The sequence below is a fragment of the Mercenaria mercenaria genome, chromosome 3 (assembly GCF_021730395.1).
Source record: "Mercenaria mercenaria strain notata chromosome 3, MADL_Memer_1, whole genome shotgun sequence".
Lineage (NCBI taxonomy): Eukaryota > Metazoa > Mollusca > Bivalvia > Venerida > Veneridae > Mercenaria > Mercenaria mercenaria.
In genome coordinates, this window is record NC_069363.1 from 309,304 (window position 1) to 325,682 (window position 16,379).

General features: G+C 32.0%; 1 protein-coding gene across 3 annotated transcripts in view; it reads right to left on the reverse strand.

Annotated features, from left to right (window-relative positions):
• The window catches only part of LOC123525085 (uncharacterized), a 111,914-nt gene that overhangs the window by 73,197 nt on the left and 22,338 nt on the right, over nucleotides 1-16,379 (reverse strand). For 2 of the 3 annotated variants that reach the window (XM_045303836.2, XM_045303828.2), the window contains exon 3: nucleotides 12,605-12,712. The exons of the other annotated variant lie outside the window; for it this stretch is intronic. In XM_045303836.2, the coding sequence (XP_045159771.1) occupies nucleotides 12,605-12,712 (108 nt within the window). The remainder of the gene's footprint in view (nucleotides 1-12,604; nucleotides 12,713-16,379) is intronic. 3 annotated transcript variants of the gene reach the window in all.

Consider the following 16,379-nt stretch of genomic DNA (forward strand, 5'->3'; position numbering starts at 1 on the left):
GCCTAGACTTTGTCACAGCAAAGTTATAGGAAGGTCTCAGGTTCGAGTCCTGGTCTGGCTACAACTTGATGATTGATAACTATTCAGTTTAATAGCATTAGAATTTGAATCTTTCGGTGTGTTTGATGAATTTTTGGTTCTCTTTAAAAATGAATTCGTTTTCAGCATCAGTTAATTGTTCGTTTCCAAACAGAAGCTTATCTGAGCTCAAAGGATGAAAGATTCTAGTTGCTAAGAATAAATTACGCCTCTGTAATGTAAATTGTTTACACTTGAAAAAATAATGTTCAGCATCTTCAACACCACTACCGCAGTCACATGTAGGGTTTTGTCTTAAGTGATTTTTAAACAAGTCTGCATTTAAATTGCTGCATTGGTTTCTTATTCGAGCATGGTAAACTGAAGAGATTCGTTCACCACTTAAAAATATTTTGGTACATCCGGTGATTTAAAATGGTCCCTTAATGATGATTTAAAGTTTGAAAGTGTAGGTGAATCTCTAGTAGTTTGGTTTAGTTCATTCCATAGTTTAAGGCCTATGCTATTTTGAAATTATGAATTAGGTGGGTGGGGTACATAATATTATTTCTGAGGAATTTCGAAGTTACTGTAAAACAAACGTTATTCCAATGTGACAATACATCAAAACCATGAAGTGCTGAACTCTTACTTTAATTAAAAAAAGTAAAGTGGGGAAAAGTTATCAGTCTGTTCGTGTCAAAATTTTCGGGGTAAGTATTCTATGTCATCGTGCATAACTGCAAAAAGCTATAACATACATAATAAAGCTAAACTATCAGTGCAAAAGAGCTGAGAGCTATTTTTCTATTTCCGTTTATTACTTTTCTAAAAAACACATTACAATTTACCAGGTGTTGGTAAAATTTGTCATTTTTTTTGCACATGCCTTTACACATGAAAGAAGTCCGAACTATAGGTATGGTGTGCGAGAAGGGCCTGAGCGCTTACGTGGTGCTCATTTACAGGGATTGTACTGCTCAGATATATATAACTTTATCATAAGTCCGCAAAGTGCAACAAAAGAAATAGCAGTATTATTTTTGTAATAATATTATTTATTTACAAGGTATGTCTGACAGATGACATCGATAATTCTAACTGACCTTTTAGAAAGCTGCATTTTCAAATACCTGAAATTTTCCGCTTTGGTTAAAAAAATGTTTTTACAATAGATAATGACTACAGAAGGTAATAAAAATACCATTGACATAAAGAATGCTACAACCTACTAAACTTCAAAGTTTAAGTTTAAAATTATATTGAACACGTTTGCTTTATTTTAAGGTGAAAAATAAACTAAAACTCTGTGATAAAACTCGAATAGATCATTTAGGACATGTTAGACAGCGAGAAAGCAAACATATCGTACGTATTATTTAGCATGGATGATTTGCACTGTGAATATATACTTTTTACACTTAACATTTAATTCCACGAGTACACACACATATACATATATATTTACCTTTACCTTTTATACATTAGGAATATGTTTGATTTGCATGTAAGATGAAAGCATTAACCCTCGTGAAAATATAATGCACGTGGCGTTCACTGTTGATATATAATTGTAATATTATATTTTAACGTTACACTGAAACAAACAAACCCTTTTTGCATATTCATTTATATAAAAATATAAACAAACAAACAAACATACAAAAACGGGAACAATATTTATTTTGTTTGCTTGAGAGTAACACCGAAACTACACAATGAACTTTTCCCAGGTTTTGTTGGTAAGGAAAGGCTCCAAGTGCCCCTCTAGACATTTTTTTGGGCTCAGACTAGTACCTAGATCGAGACACTAACCTCAGTTGGATGGCTTCCTTGTGTGAAAAGTTTTACACCTCAAGTGAGTGTTTGATCCCACGTCGGTGATGGGCGAGGAATTCGAAGTCAGCGGGTATGACCATCAAGTTTTTCTTTTGCAAGTATAAAACATAAATATTCAAATAAATTACGTGAACATAACTGATACTCTCAACGACATTTACCACGACGGAAATTACAAATGGTTTGCCGAATACACCATACTTTTAATTAAAAAAGTTTACACACTATGTGGGTCGGAAAGCACGACATTTACGTTCTTGAACGTATATGTGAATCGTCATGTTTGAAATGTAAACAAAGGCATAAAAGTAACTGTTTTCATGTTTGTGGTAAGGATCGACTTGTGATTGTCAATGTTCCCGATAGGGAATATATAAATGAATGTATAAACACGAGCAGATTCATCTTACAGGACTTACAAGAACATAGTAAGCGGTTGTTTATTTATTGTATTTATGTTCTAGTAACCTTTGAAACGGATTTCGAGGACAGGCCGGGTTTGTGACATATACATGTCTATTGTTGGGCTGGAAAATGATAGGTCCAAAATTTAAACTAAAAGCTATATTGCATAAAGTTTTCGTTATTTCTGTGCATACAATCCGGTTGTTTAAAGGTTAGAATATCAGAAAATTACAGGAAATAAAACATATCTTTGAAAAAGTCCCGATCTTTCATCATTTGTTTGGTTGGCGCATGATTACAAATTTAATGTTAGTAAGCCGTGATGTCCATGAAGCCGTGTAAAATGATAATTTTGATGACACGTTGGTTTTATTTTGTAATTGTGAGAGATCCTTAGGTGATCAGAAAGATCGGACAGTGGGATGTTATAAAAAAGTGATGCTTTATTTAGACTAGAAAGTCAATTGTACTTTACAATAAGGAAATCTAAGTTAAAATACTCCTTTTATTTCGTTCACTGAAGAAATTATGGCGGACATATTTTTGTAAAAGAGCAGTGCACGTGTGATTCGTGTAACACAGTTTTACGACGTTTTCTTAGAAAATTAACGCTCATCTCACTGACATATCCTTGATTGAAGAATATATATATTGTATATATATGAGAGACTAACGGTACCAAAATTCTTACCCAGGAAATTTCTATGCATTTTCTTCTAGTGTACTGTTGGGACATGTTTTTGAGTGCCATTGATACTTTATAATTTATTCGGAGATACATTTGTTTATTATTATAAGTTTCTTTTTGATCCCCGTGCATTTCTCGCGTTGTTACGACAATCTCAGTTTTACATAGGATTTTTGCATTGTCAAAATAGCATAGGCCTTAATAGAAGAGGGTATCACTGATTTGGAGTAAATTTCTGTCCGTCTTTGAATTGATGAAAAGTTTGAATTGTTTCTCAGGTTATAAGGATTAGTTTCATTAACCATAGGCGGAAATAAGTCAGAAAGATATATTGGTAATAGACCATGTTTTTTGTTGTATCCTAATATGAGATTTTGCATTTTACGTCTGTCTGAAGAGACACCCAGCCAATTTCATTTAACAATCTATTGATTAAAACAGAACGTGTAAGACCAGTTACTACCCTTGCAGCTTCATATTGCATTTTTTCTAAGGATTCTTTTTCAAAAACAGTGCAGCTGTCCCAAACCACGGATGCGTATTCTAAAATAGGTCTTAGATAGGAAATTTATATTCGATTAAGTGCAGCACGTTTTAATTTGAATTTTAACATTTGCATTGAACCTAGGACTTTCGATGCTGAAGACGTTATGTTAGATATATGTTCATGCCAAGGGCCATCATTACTTAACGTTACCCCTAGGTGCTTAAGGTGCTGGACAGGGGACAGATTAGTGTTATTAAAGACTAATTTTGGGAGTCATCTATCAGCCAAGGAAAACGTAACAACCTCTGTTTTTAGTGGATTAAAATTTACCAACCATTGTTTTGCACATTCATTGATTTTTTGAAGGTCTGAATTAAGCGTTTCTTCAGTTGTGTTTGTATCGAAAGATGATACTGCAAGGCTGCTGTCATCAGCAAAAAGTCGTGCAGTACTTACTAAAGAATCAGCTATGTCATTAGCATATATTAGAAATAAGAGAGGGCCAAGCACAGAGCCTTGAGGAACGCCGGCATTTATATGTTTTGTTTCAGAAAATGAAGATCCTACAAATACTCTGTGCATTCTGTCACTAAGATAATTTTCAATCCATTTGTTAAGTTTGCCTGTAACACCGTATTGTCTTAATTTGTGTAAAAGACCAGAATGCCAAACCCTGTCAAATGCTTTTGATATATCACAAAGACAATACAAGTGATTTTTTTCTCATCAAATGCTTTACAAATTTGATGACATATATCAACTAGTTGATATACAGTTGAATGACCAGGAAGAAAACCTGACTGATTTTTGTAAATGAGGTTATTTGAATGAAAATAATTGTATAAGTGTTTGAAGATTACTCTTTACATGGTCTTACCAAGACAACTGATAAATGAAATTGGTCTGTAGTTGGATTGAATATCTTTGTCACCCTTTTTAAACAACGGAATTACATTAGCTAGTTTAAGACTACTTGGATATGAGATTTCTTGCATTGACCTGTTGAAAATAATGCAAAAAGGCTGACATTATGTTTTAGCAGTTTCTTTCAGCATGCGATGGCTTATTTCATCAGGCCCACTTGCCTTTTTAATTACTAAGTTGGAGAGAACATCAGAAATTTCTTGTTCTGTGATATTTATATTGTTAATAGAGGTGTCAGTTGTTGAAACAAAATCTGGAAGTTCAGACTGAGAGTCATTAATTGTAGATATTGAAACAAAATAATTGTTTAAAGTATTGGCTATTTCGTCATCAGAGACGGAATAAGAGGTATCTTCATTCTTAAGTGGTGGTATTTTGTCGCATTTGGTCGAATTTTCTTTAATAAGCAATTTTACCAGTTTCCAGTACTGTGAAGGATTTGTATTTTTTAAATCATGTAGTGAAAACTCAATGTTATTAAACGTATTTCTTGGGCATGCTTTTCATATTATTTACTTTATTTCTAACTCATTTGAAGTTATTCTAATCTGAAATATTATTTGATTGCACAGCCTTTTGTTTAAGTCTATCGCGTTTTCTTGATGTTCTGCATATTTCGGGGTTGTACCATGGCTTATCACAGGGACGTACTGTTACAAAGTAGGTTGGAATACATGATTTAGCCATGTCAAGAAATTTACTGACAAAAGATGAGCTTTATCAATTGAACCATTTAAAAGAAATGTCCAGTCTGTTAATCTTATAGTATGGTTTAGTTTATCAAAATCTTTATTTTTATAGTTCCAAACACGCCGCTTAAAAGGAGCACTAAATTTAAAATTAATTTTTATATGAGCGTATGTGGCATAGTGATCACTTATAAGTCGGTCTGTTTCAAAAATACCAGATGTCATATGTGATAATGTTGTTTGAAATGGCAATTGGATCAATTAGTGTACTCGAATACTCACTTACATGAGTTGGTTCTTCTATAATATTTCTCATATTATTCAGATTAAGAGTATCTTTAAATTTTCTATTAAGTGAATTAAGTTGGTCCTCATTTATATCTCCGACTAATATTATGTTATTTATTTTCAATACAAATATTTAGTTTGTCCCAGAAGTCTACAGTATAGTGTGGTGGTCTATAGACTGTACATATCAAAAAAAGATCTACTTTTATCTTTAATTTCAATCCATACTGATTCTGGGAGGAAATTTTTCAATAATCTTTGGGGTCTTAAATGAGATGAAGCATAAACAAGAAATCCATCTGAATGTGCTGTGTTATCCTTCCTGAATAAATAATCAATACCATCCAGAGACAATATACTATTATTTTCTTCAGTAGTTAAGTGTGTTTCAGTGAAACATAGAATGTCATAATCCATTAAATTTTCTTTGATGTAGTAAATTTCTTATACTGCGGATATTTTGATGTAATATTGAAAGGCAATGATCCGTATCATTTACAGGGCCTGGATTAAGCTCAATATCACCTGACAACAGTATTAATCTGAGTAAAACCATGTAACAAAAACAACTAGGCAATAAGTCAATATGTGAATTGAATATTCATAAATTTGCTGTTTTGGTAAAATTTTTCATTAAGATTTATGGAGCTATACAGAACAATAGCTAATATCAAATCACACTGAATATGATGGAAATCTCTGAAGTAAAGTTATAAACATATTTAACCAGTTTATTTTTCATCCACATGAAATAACTGGTCACAATAAGGATTGGATATGAAACAAAACAATAAGATTTAAAAACTCTCTGTCTACCATTGTAATAAACCCCTATCAGACATTTCTAACGTAAACGTAAATCAGAAACGGATTACTGAATCCGTAAATGTTATTTGCAAATAATGGTCTAAGGGAGATACTATTGTATTACTATTGGATGAAATTGTCTCCCATAGACCACAAATTAGCCTCAAATTTTACGGATTCAGTATTCCATTTCATAATTACGTTTACGTTAGAAAGGTCTATTGTCACGCTCCATGAAGCTATGTCATTACCTATTAGATAAAAGTTTTAAGTCAATAATTATGGAGAATGAACAACGGGCTTTTGTATTAAATGGGATGGGTAATACCTCAGGGAACCGGCAGAAAAGGGAACTATTTGGCAGTTGGAGAGAAACAATGAACAAAGTAAACAGTAAAAAAACAAAGCATAAAGAAATGCTAAGTATGAACATTATCGAAGTAAAAATGAAAATTTGAAAGATCATTTCCTGGATAGACTGAATAGGAATTTTAGCGACTAACTATATTTAAAAATATGCTACTTCATAATAAAAATGATAGACTTAAGTTATGGCAAAAACATTTTAAATTTTGCAATTGTAGTACAGTGAGAAAAAAAAGAAAAGAAAAACAACAACACACAAAAGAAAAAAACACAATGCAGTAGACTGATTACCCGTAAGATGCAAATCTTAAATCTTGAAATTTGCAACAGATTACAAACATGGAAAACGTAATTATGGTAAACACACTTTAAACTATGTACTTATTTTAAGAAAATTAATATAATAAATGCATCATACCTGGTAATCACACTTCAGACTATATACTTGTTTATAGTAAATAATAAGTGCGGCATATTAAATATCTACAGTGAAAAACTTAATTTCACTTGAATTTATTTGTAGTATAATTTTAAGCAGTTGCTTAGTGAATTATTTTCATAAGTTTTGTAATTTCATTACTAAAACAAATAAGACTAGTTTTTTTTTTAGACTCCACTCAGGGAAACATTAACAAGTCTGGAAAAATGCCCATGGAAAACAACTTCTAAGTATGTTATAAGCATCAGTGTTAGGTGTTTACTTAAACAGTTGTGTAACTATAATCCATACATAATTTATATAGCTAGAATGTGTAAAAAATCTAATACTGATTTAAATACATCAGAACTTGATTGTATAGATAAACGGGCGCATGTGAGTCACTATATTAAGGAGCTATCAAAATATACTTTGACTATATACAGAGCTCGGGTTGTCATATGTATATACATAACAAGGGAAAGAACTCGTATATTTTCAGTGGTAATAAAAAGTTTCGCTATCTTCCCTTTATTGATGAAACTCCGTAATTATAGGTGAGCGGTTGCTTATTATTACCGTAACGTACTATTTTGCACTAAGTAGATAATAAAAAAGCAGATCGTTTATAGATTTTGTTTTTGGAATATGGCCCTAAGAAATTAACTTAAAAGTGAAAAAGCATTATAAAACAGTGTAAGCATTATAATACAGTGTAAGCCCTATAATACAGTATTAATATTAGGCAATAACTTGACAGTTGGATATTTTCTACACATTTAGATAAAATTTGTAAAATGATTACTAGCACATGGATCGACTATATACAGGAAAAACAATTAAATGCTTTTACGGACGATGCATATACATAGCAAGGGAGAGAACTCCCTATAAATTCAAGTCTGTATGGTGGAATGTGACGGTCAACTTGATCATTTACCGATATTTACCGTAGTAATTGATTGACAATTGATTGAATTAATACAAGACATTCGTTAATAATAGAAGTATCATTATGTCTGCGGTAAATAAAAATGTAATCATGAATGTTATGGTCAACATGTATAACATACCGCACAGAGAAAATACTAGTCACAGCACTAGGATTGTTACACTAACAGTAAATCATTACTGTTTTTACTCAGAGTTTAAGCTGTCTATTACGTCCATGTCTTTTATCCACACTTTTCGAACTATTTGATCCACGTTTTATTCAGTTTCTTGGCACGCACCAATTGCTTGGCTTTGTATGCGAGTTTCTCTCGGTATTTGGTCAGATTGTCTTGGATAAGTATTCTATCACCGAACGCCTTCCTGGCAGAGTATATGCGTTGTCTGGCTTTTGAATTTGTGAATTTAATGATCACTTTTCTGTTTGTCCTCTAGGATGGCCAATGCAATGACATCGGTCGATATCGTTCGGGGACAACTCGATTTTTCTGGCTTTGGCGTGATTGAGAACCTTGGTCTCACTATCCTCATCCCACTTTCCTGTGCCTCCAGGGATCCCAAAAATATCAAGACACATGCGTCTCCCGTACTGATCTAATTCATCAACTTCTAACATTGTGGATTTTAGCGAGTATTTTAGCTGGACATTCTCATTTTTCAGCATTGATATTTCCTCCATTAAATGATTCGTTTCAGCGTGCACTAGTGTTTTTATTTCTGACTTGATTTCATTGATTAAGTCTTGTTTTATTTCCTTGCTGATCAAAGTTGCCAACGTTTTAAGATCTTCATCAGATAGACCCATTGTGGACGTAGCGGATGTATGATGTTGGGGGATAATTTTATCTTCACTATCACTAGTTAAGTCTTCAACTGGATCAAAATACAAACTACAGTCACTGTCTACATCACTTTCTAATACTGATCTGTGTTTTTTATACTAATGTTTTTGAAGGAGAAGATTTACTGCGTTGGCGTCTCCTTTTGTTCGGCATTTGAGATCTGGCGCAAAACGTTATTTCCTTTGTTCATCAATGAAATGTCAATAAAATGTCAAGTTTTATCTTATTTCAATTAATATTCGTATCCAATCATTGAAAGTCCAACATTGTATTGCTCTATAGCTTTAACATAATTATCCCTATCCAGGAATATGAAACTTATCCAACAAAACACTACATTTTCTCAAAAAATTACCGAAATGTTTACTTGACCGGAAGTCAGTAAAAATTATATTATTCTTTAGGCAAAGTATGTTTATTAAATTCATATTCATGAAAAACATTGCTGTCTTGGTTAGGCAACCAGGATAGGAAAATGAAATTTTAAAAATAATTCCAGTAAAAATAAGACATGCACTAAGAACTCGGTCATACAAATAAGTGTAAATGATCAGTTAGTAATGTTTAGAACAAATCCAATAGTTGATTAAAATCTGATTAGCCACTTTTAATTATGCACTTGATATCTTTGTGAAGCCAGTTATATAGATGATTTTCTGGAAAGAAATGTGTGGATATTAGTTCTCTCGTTTAAAAAGGGTAGATTGTGTAATATTTACCCTTAAGTAATTTTATTGGAGACATTTAACTTTAACTGAAAACATGCATTTTTACTGCATTTCGGACTTTTAAATTTCTTTTGTCATGTAACACGACATCTGGCCATTTAAATTGAATTTTGTAATGTAGCTGAAGTTGTACGTTATGTTTCAAATGTATTTCGATAGAAGTATGAGTTAAAATAAGATATTCTACCACCTGTGGAAAATATTCATCTTTGTATTATGCGAAAGGAGGTAATATATATCAGCAAAACACCCTATTCATAATAAATAAATACAACATAAACTTTTTGAGTCAGAATGGTACTTGGCATAACATAATTTAACACAAAATCTTTAAAACCTGTAAAAATACAGATTTTTTAATTGTTGTTATAAGATTTCAATCCTATAAGCTGTTGTCATGGTATTTATATATTCTGCAATTTAGATGTAACACATAATCATATTGGGCACTTAAATATTGAGTAAAAATTCATTTAAAATTTTCAAATGGGTTTCTTGTCAACGGATACCTTATGTTTGCATCTTTAGAATTGTTTTCAAAGTAGCTGTTTAGTGTATGCAACGAACAATCTTTTTATAGTTGGCATAACTGTTTAGTCTAATGAGATGGAGTGCCGTGTTCTAACCCCAGATCATAGACTGTAGGTTAAATAGCATGTCAGATCTTGTCAAGGGGCAGCTTTGATATGAACGTAGAAGTCTAATTTTTATTAATATAAAAGTTTGCCTTTAAACAAGACGGAGCGTAACGCTCAAACCCTGTCCCCTATCTCAAAGTTCAAGGTTACACTTTGGGGCCACATTTAATAAACATAAATGTAATGATATTTTTCCATTTTCAAATATTCTGTCTACATATATATTAATCTACAGAGGTATGTCTGGTTTAAATTGTGAGTATATTCTTCTAAAGAGAGCTATTGTTAAACATTACAATGTTCAAATAGAAACTAATGTATGCACACATAGAAATATAAAAATAAAGCCGAATCTCTACTTAAAATGCATGCATGTTTTATTGTCTTTTACACATTTCTGTGATATATAGCTTTATTTAGATTGATTTTAAAGCCGTATCATTCTATTGATTTCAATAAAACTCCTTACATCACAATGCCTTTTATGAAGGGCATTTTGGTCTTTTCAATAATCTAAACCATTTCATAAGGGTTAAATCGATATGATTATATTTCTAAGAACTTGTATTTCTCTTTTATTGTTGCTTTTCATATAGTTTAACTGTCACATGTTTCTAATAAGTGGTTTTGTTATTCATAAGTAAGTGCAAATGGTCAGTTATAACAGCTTTCACACGACACCAATTTGATCGACCGTTTTGATAAAAAAAAACAAAAAAAAAAAAAAAAAAACAAGGTAGGGTCTCAAATATCAAAGGGAATTAATCAAGTCAATACTTCATTTGATAGGTATTGTTAAATGTTAAATATTGAAAAAGGAATAATAACATAAGTGTTTGGATATTTTAACATGCAGAATTATAGCTGAATAAGAATGAATTACAAATGACACGGAACTATTTAGTTATGAAGTGGATAACCTATGGTGAATAACAAAACAGAAAGTCTCGACAACGTGTGACACAAAAACATGAACGGTTGAAGATTAGTAGCATTTTACATTTCTGTTATAAATAGCTTTAGTTAGATTGATTTTAAAGCCGTATCATTCTATTGATTTCAATAAAACTCCTTACATCACAATGCCTTTTATGAAGGGCATTTTGGTCTTTTCAATAGTCTAAACCATTTCATAAGGGTTAAATCAATATGATTATATTTCTAGGAACTTGTATTTCTCTTTTATTGTTGCTTTACATATAGTTTAACTGTCACATGTTTCTAATAAGTGGTTTTGTTATTCATAAGTTAGTGCAGATGGTCAGTTATAACAGCTTTCACACGACACCAATTTGATCGACCGTTTTGATAAAAAAAATAAAACAAGGTAGGGTCTCAAATATCAAAGGGAATTAATCAAGTCAATACTTCATTTGATAGGTATTGTTAAATGTTAAATATTGAAAAAGGAAGAATAACATAAGTGTTTGGATATTTTAACATGCAGAATTATAGCTGAATAAGAATGAATTACAAATGACACGGAACTATTTGGTTATGAAGTGGATAACCTATAGTGAATAACAAAACAGAAAGTCTCGACAACGTGTGACACAAAAACATGAACGGTTGAAGATTACTAGCATTTTACATCGTGTTAACCCTTATCATGCTGAACACGATTGATTCTGCCTTTGCAACCAGTGCAGGTCATGATCAGCTAGCACATCCGTGCAGTCTGATCATGATCTGCATTGTTCACCATTCAGTCAGTAATTGGTATGCACGTCTTTTAACAGTTAATGGTACTGTTTAAATTGAAAGATTGACAAGACCATTGTAAAAATTTAGCAGGGTAAGGGTTAACTTGTTTTGATTCTTTTTTCTATTGTGAACTAGAACAGCAATCAACTTAGTGTGCTGTTCCCAACACAAAGTACAAAAATCAAATGACATTGCTAGAGACGAAAGACGCCCTGCATAAAAATTATATGTATGCCAATTGTCTAACTTTAATCAACCAATTTTAGTTGCACTACCATTTATAAAATGTTAAAACCGATCGGTTTTTATTTGAACTGGCTTTTTGAATGATGTTTAGAAATATCACTGATTTAAACAGGGTTAATTATATAATTTTCATTTGACGGCCTAAACCTGAAAGCACAAGAAAATACCAAATCATAAAAAATAGTATAATATACACCTATTACACAGTTGTACACAGTTTCAATGTATCTAAGCTTTTATTCCAATATATTAACAATTTGACGTTAAAAATAAAGTAAAATTGATAAACTATCGTTTAAAGAACGCAAGATTATAAAGGCATTCATTTGTAGCATATGTAAGGATAGAAATAGCGTTCGCTCACAAACATTAAGTTTTATATTTTCTACTTAAAAATGATGGGTGTCAGTGATAACTTTTATCTTATACTGAAACATAAAAATAGTTGGAACCATGTAATACGTTAATATAACAAGTAGAATTTATGCATTTTATATTAATCATAGGCAAACAACTCTAACATCTAACAGTATATTCTATAAAGTGAAGATACAAACATGTCTTACTTTCTTCTTTCATTTGGGTAAGTGTTGTCCTTGTGGCCACAAATAAATGTTTACCAATTGTCATGTTGTACTGTCTCTTTGATGATTTCAAAATGATGTTGCTGAAAACTAGTATTGACATTTGCAGTATAACATAAACAGTACTGATGATGATAATTTTATAGTTTTCAAATATGATATTATTTACGAATGTGGTAATAGCGCAAATTTATAATGTTATTGCTTATAAAAAAGAAAATAAATATGACGGAATACAATCTGTAAACGAACGCAACTTAACACAAGGCTTGGTTTGACCGATTCTGTTCATGAAAAGTAACGAAATGTGCAACACCCTTTACGCCCCCTAACAACGGTGTAAGAGGAACTCTATTATAGCAAAAATACTTTGTTTGATGCTAAAGGACCGGAAAATAAACAACAACTGGTGCAGGTACTGGGATACTTTTTGTAAATTGTAATTTGTTTGATGATATCCATAACTTATCCGTTATCAGTTTTGTCAAGTAGATTGTTTATTGTTCTATTTTTACATTAAAATCCATTGTGACAAAATAAATATCGAAATTGCAAATGAAATAATAAGATTACTACTGTTAAGTACGTTGAATAGAAAACAAAATTATTCATTCTATATTCGAGGTAAATATAAATAAATAAGTGTAGGTATAAAATGCGTTTATTTTCAAATATTTAGGAATATTTAATCAATGTTATGCAACATTAATACAGACTTGGTTCGCTTGAGGCTTTGATAAGTACAATACCCTAGCAAAGACTAACGAGGAACGCTAGTATATAATTACTATCATTTGTAAAATAATGAAAGATTATTTTGATTTGATTTGTTTAAGTTGTTATACAAGGTCAGAAAATTGATTACTAGACACGCCAGTCCACATCTGTCAATTTGATATATCATATCATTGATGCACTTTCGCACTTGTTTGTCAATACGATTTACATGTAAATACGTCAGAAAATGCACCAGCTAATGTTAGGCTATGGATATATATTGTTAGATATTTCGTATATCGGGAGGTAGTCTAGGAAGCTTGTTAAGATAAGACTTTATTTGTTTGTTTGTTTTGGGTTTTACGCCGTTTTTCAACAGTATTTCAGTCATGTAACGCAGGGCAGTTAACCCAACCAGTGTTCCTGGATTCTATACCAGTACAAACCTGTTCTCCGCAAGTAACTGCCAACTTCCCCACATGAATTATCAGATGTGGAGGACGAATGATTTAAGACACAATGTCTTTTATCAAATCGTCACGGAGAACATACTCCTTGCACGGGGAAGTTAAGACTTTAGAAGTTACAAAATGGTTTATGAAAGTTATGTACAAAATACTCTACTTTGTGAATAAACATCAAAAACGATCAGACTTGTGTTGTGTTACGTTACACATTATCTTTCTTTACAGTTGTTAACTACTGATGGAACTCAGTCGATCATACTACCATTTTATCATTATATTTATATATAGCTTCCCTCGACCCAGTCAAATAAAATGACAGATTTGTGATACACGATGATGTATGCAGATGTTGATCGAAATGCCAGATGAAATAAAAAAAATTCTGGCTTGTATATAAAGCAGCATTTAACACATCTTTAATGAGTTGTAGGATTTGGTTTTGAATAAACACTATCGTCACATTAGGTGGTGCTTGGCTGTCCCTGATGTATTGTGGTGTTGAGGTATTCCTATACTCTCTCTCTCTCTCTCTCTCTCTCTCTCTCTCTCTCTCTCTCTCTCTCTCTCTCTCTCTGTGCTAGTTAGTGTTTGTGATATTGTATCGGTTTGGTAACCAGCGTGTTTGAAATGTATATGTTACTCAATTATTTATGTTGCTCCCCATAATTCGATAAGGTTACATCACAGAACTCGGAAAGGTTCAGCACGTGTGTTTGCATCAAATTTGTAATGATAATAAAGTTAGAAATTCTTACTCTATCATTTTCTTAAAACCTGAAATTTAGTTAAAATGTTTATGTTCAACCTGTCGAACAATAGAACTATGAAGTTAACATGACTTCTGGTTTTAAGGCTAAACTTAGACATGTCTCAGAACATAAATGGGTTATGTTTCATTAGCATCCTTATCCCTAAGAATTATCTAAATGATAAACTCTTTCACGAATGAACTATTTCAACAGATTCCGAAATTGATGTATTGTCCCTTTATTCCCCAAAATTACGCAAAACTCGTTCTCATATGGTGTTCTCCAAAGTAGAAAAATCAAATGTAAACTTCGGAAAAGAATGACTGTCGCTTATTAAAAATTAACTGATACTGAAATTGTAGGACATGTTATGTTTTTATGTATATTTGTTTCTTCGTTACAAAATTGTTCAATAAGATGACGATATTGTTAGACGTACACATCCGTCTTACTACGCTGCGTGTTTGGCACTTTCTCAGGCAGCATGTTGATTCCGAAACTTGGCATAAACGCATTATCTCAAATTATCTTTCTTAAATAAAATATAAAAGAGTTTTTAAGTAGGCATGACATATTTAGAGACCAAGGGTAGTTATTTATATTACTAAAATAATTATAAGAATTAGGAAGATTCTATGTTATATTACAAGAGGGCAATGATGATCATATATCTCCCGCCTGAGTTTAGTTGCTTGCTTTAACAGTTAAACGTTTCAGCTAGATAAATACAGGTAGGTAATGTGTATGGAGTAAGAAATTGGAGAAATGATGCGATATGAAAATATAAAATATGAAGATTTTTAATGTTTCCACTACAGAAATAAGGGGTAAAGTGACCACAAACCCTGGTGGCAATGCTTTTTCATGAAGCAGAATAAAATCTAAAATATTTGTAAAGGGTCACCAACGAAACATTTGCGCAAATTTATTAGCTCTGCTGTCAGATTGAATTAAAAAAGAATCAGTTGCACAAATTCACGAGCTCAATGATATCCCTACAAGGTTTCATGACTCTAGGTCATTATACATAATAATTAAATATATCAAACATATATTTTCGAAATAGAAATTATTACAGTATTTGAATTTTTATGAAGTGATAGTGTGTTACATGTACTTGTATGTCAAAATCTTAGCTAGTTTTGGTATTTTTGAAAGACTGCACTTACTACTTGGAAATAATAATATGGATGTAAAAAAGTGCTAATATTGTTTATTCTATACCTATTTTATCTATCCAATCGCGAAAGTTCATTTGCACCTCTCTACAATATATTACGATATTTGGATGCACATGCGTACAAAAATCCTGTATTTTCTGTATTTGGACGCACGCGCGTACAAAAAATCCTGTTTTTTCTGTATTTGGACGGTTCAACAGTCCCGTGTTAAACATACGATAAAGCCCGAAACGCGTGAAAATGTTCCGAATGTAAATCGGTTGAAGTAGGCGCTATATGTACAGAGTTTGATTATGCGTCTCGAAATTTAGATTTAATTTGAGATTTTTGTTTACAACACACAAACACGATTCAAGGGATAACAATGCTATCTGATTTAGATATTAAAACGTTCGTTAATAATCAAAAACTTAAAAATACAGTAAAAAGGATCATCAGATTTTGGAATATTTGAAAAGTCGCCTAAAGAAGCCGTTCCGGACGAAACCTAGAAATTTGTATCAGCCCTGACTGTCTGAATAGCTACCTCAGCAGTTTTTATTTAACGGTTAAGAAACAAAATGGAGAAGATTATGAATGGCAACGGACGGGCGGCCAGCATCCAAAACATGTCTGCTCTATAATTCAGTTTTCGTCAGATCTT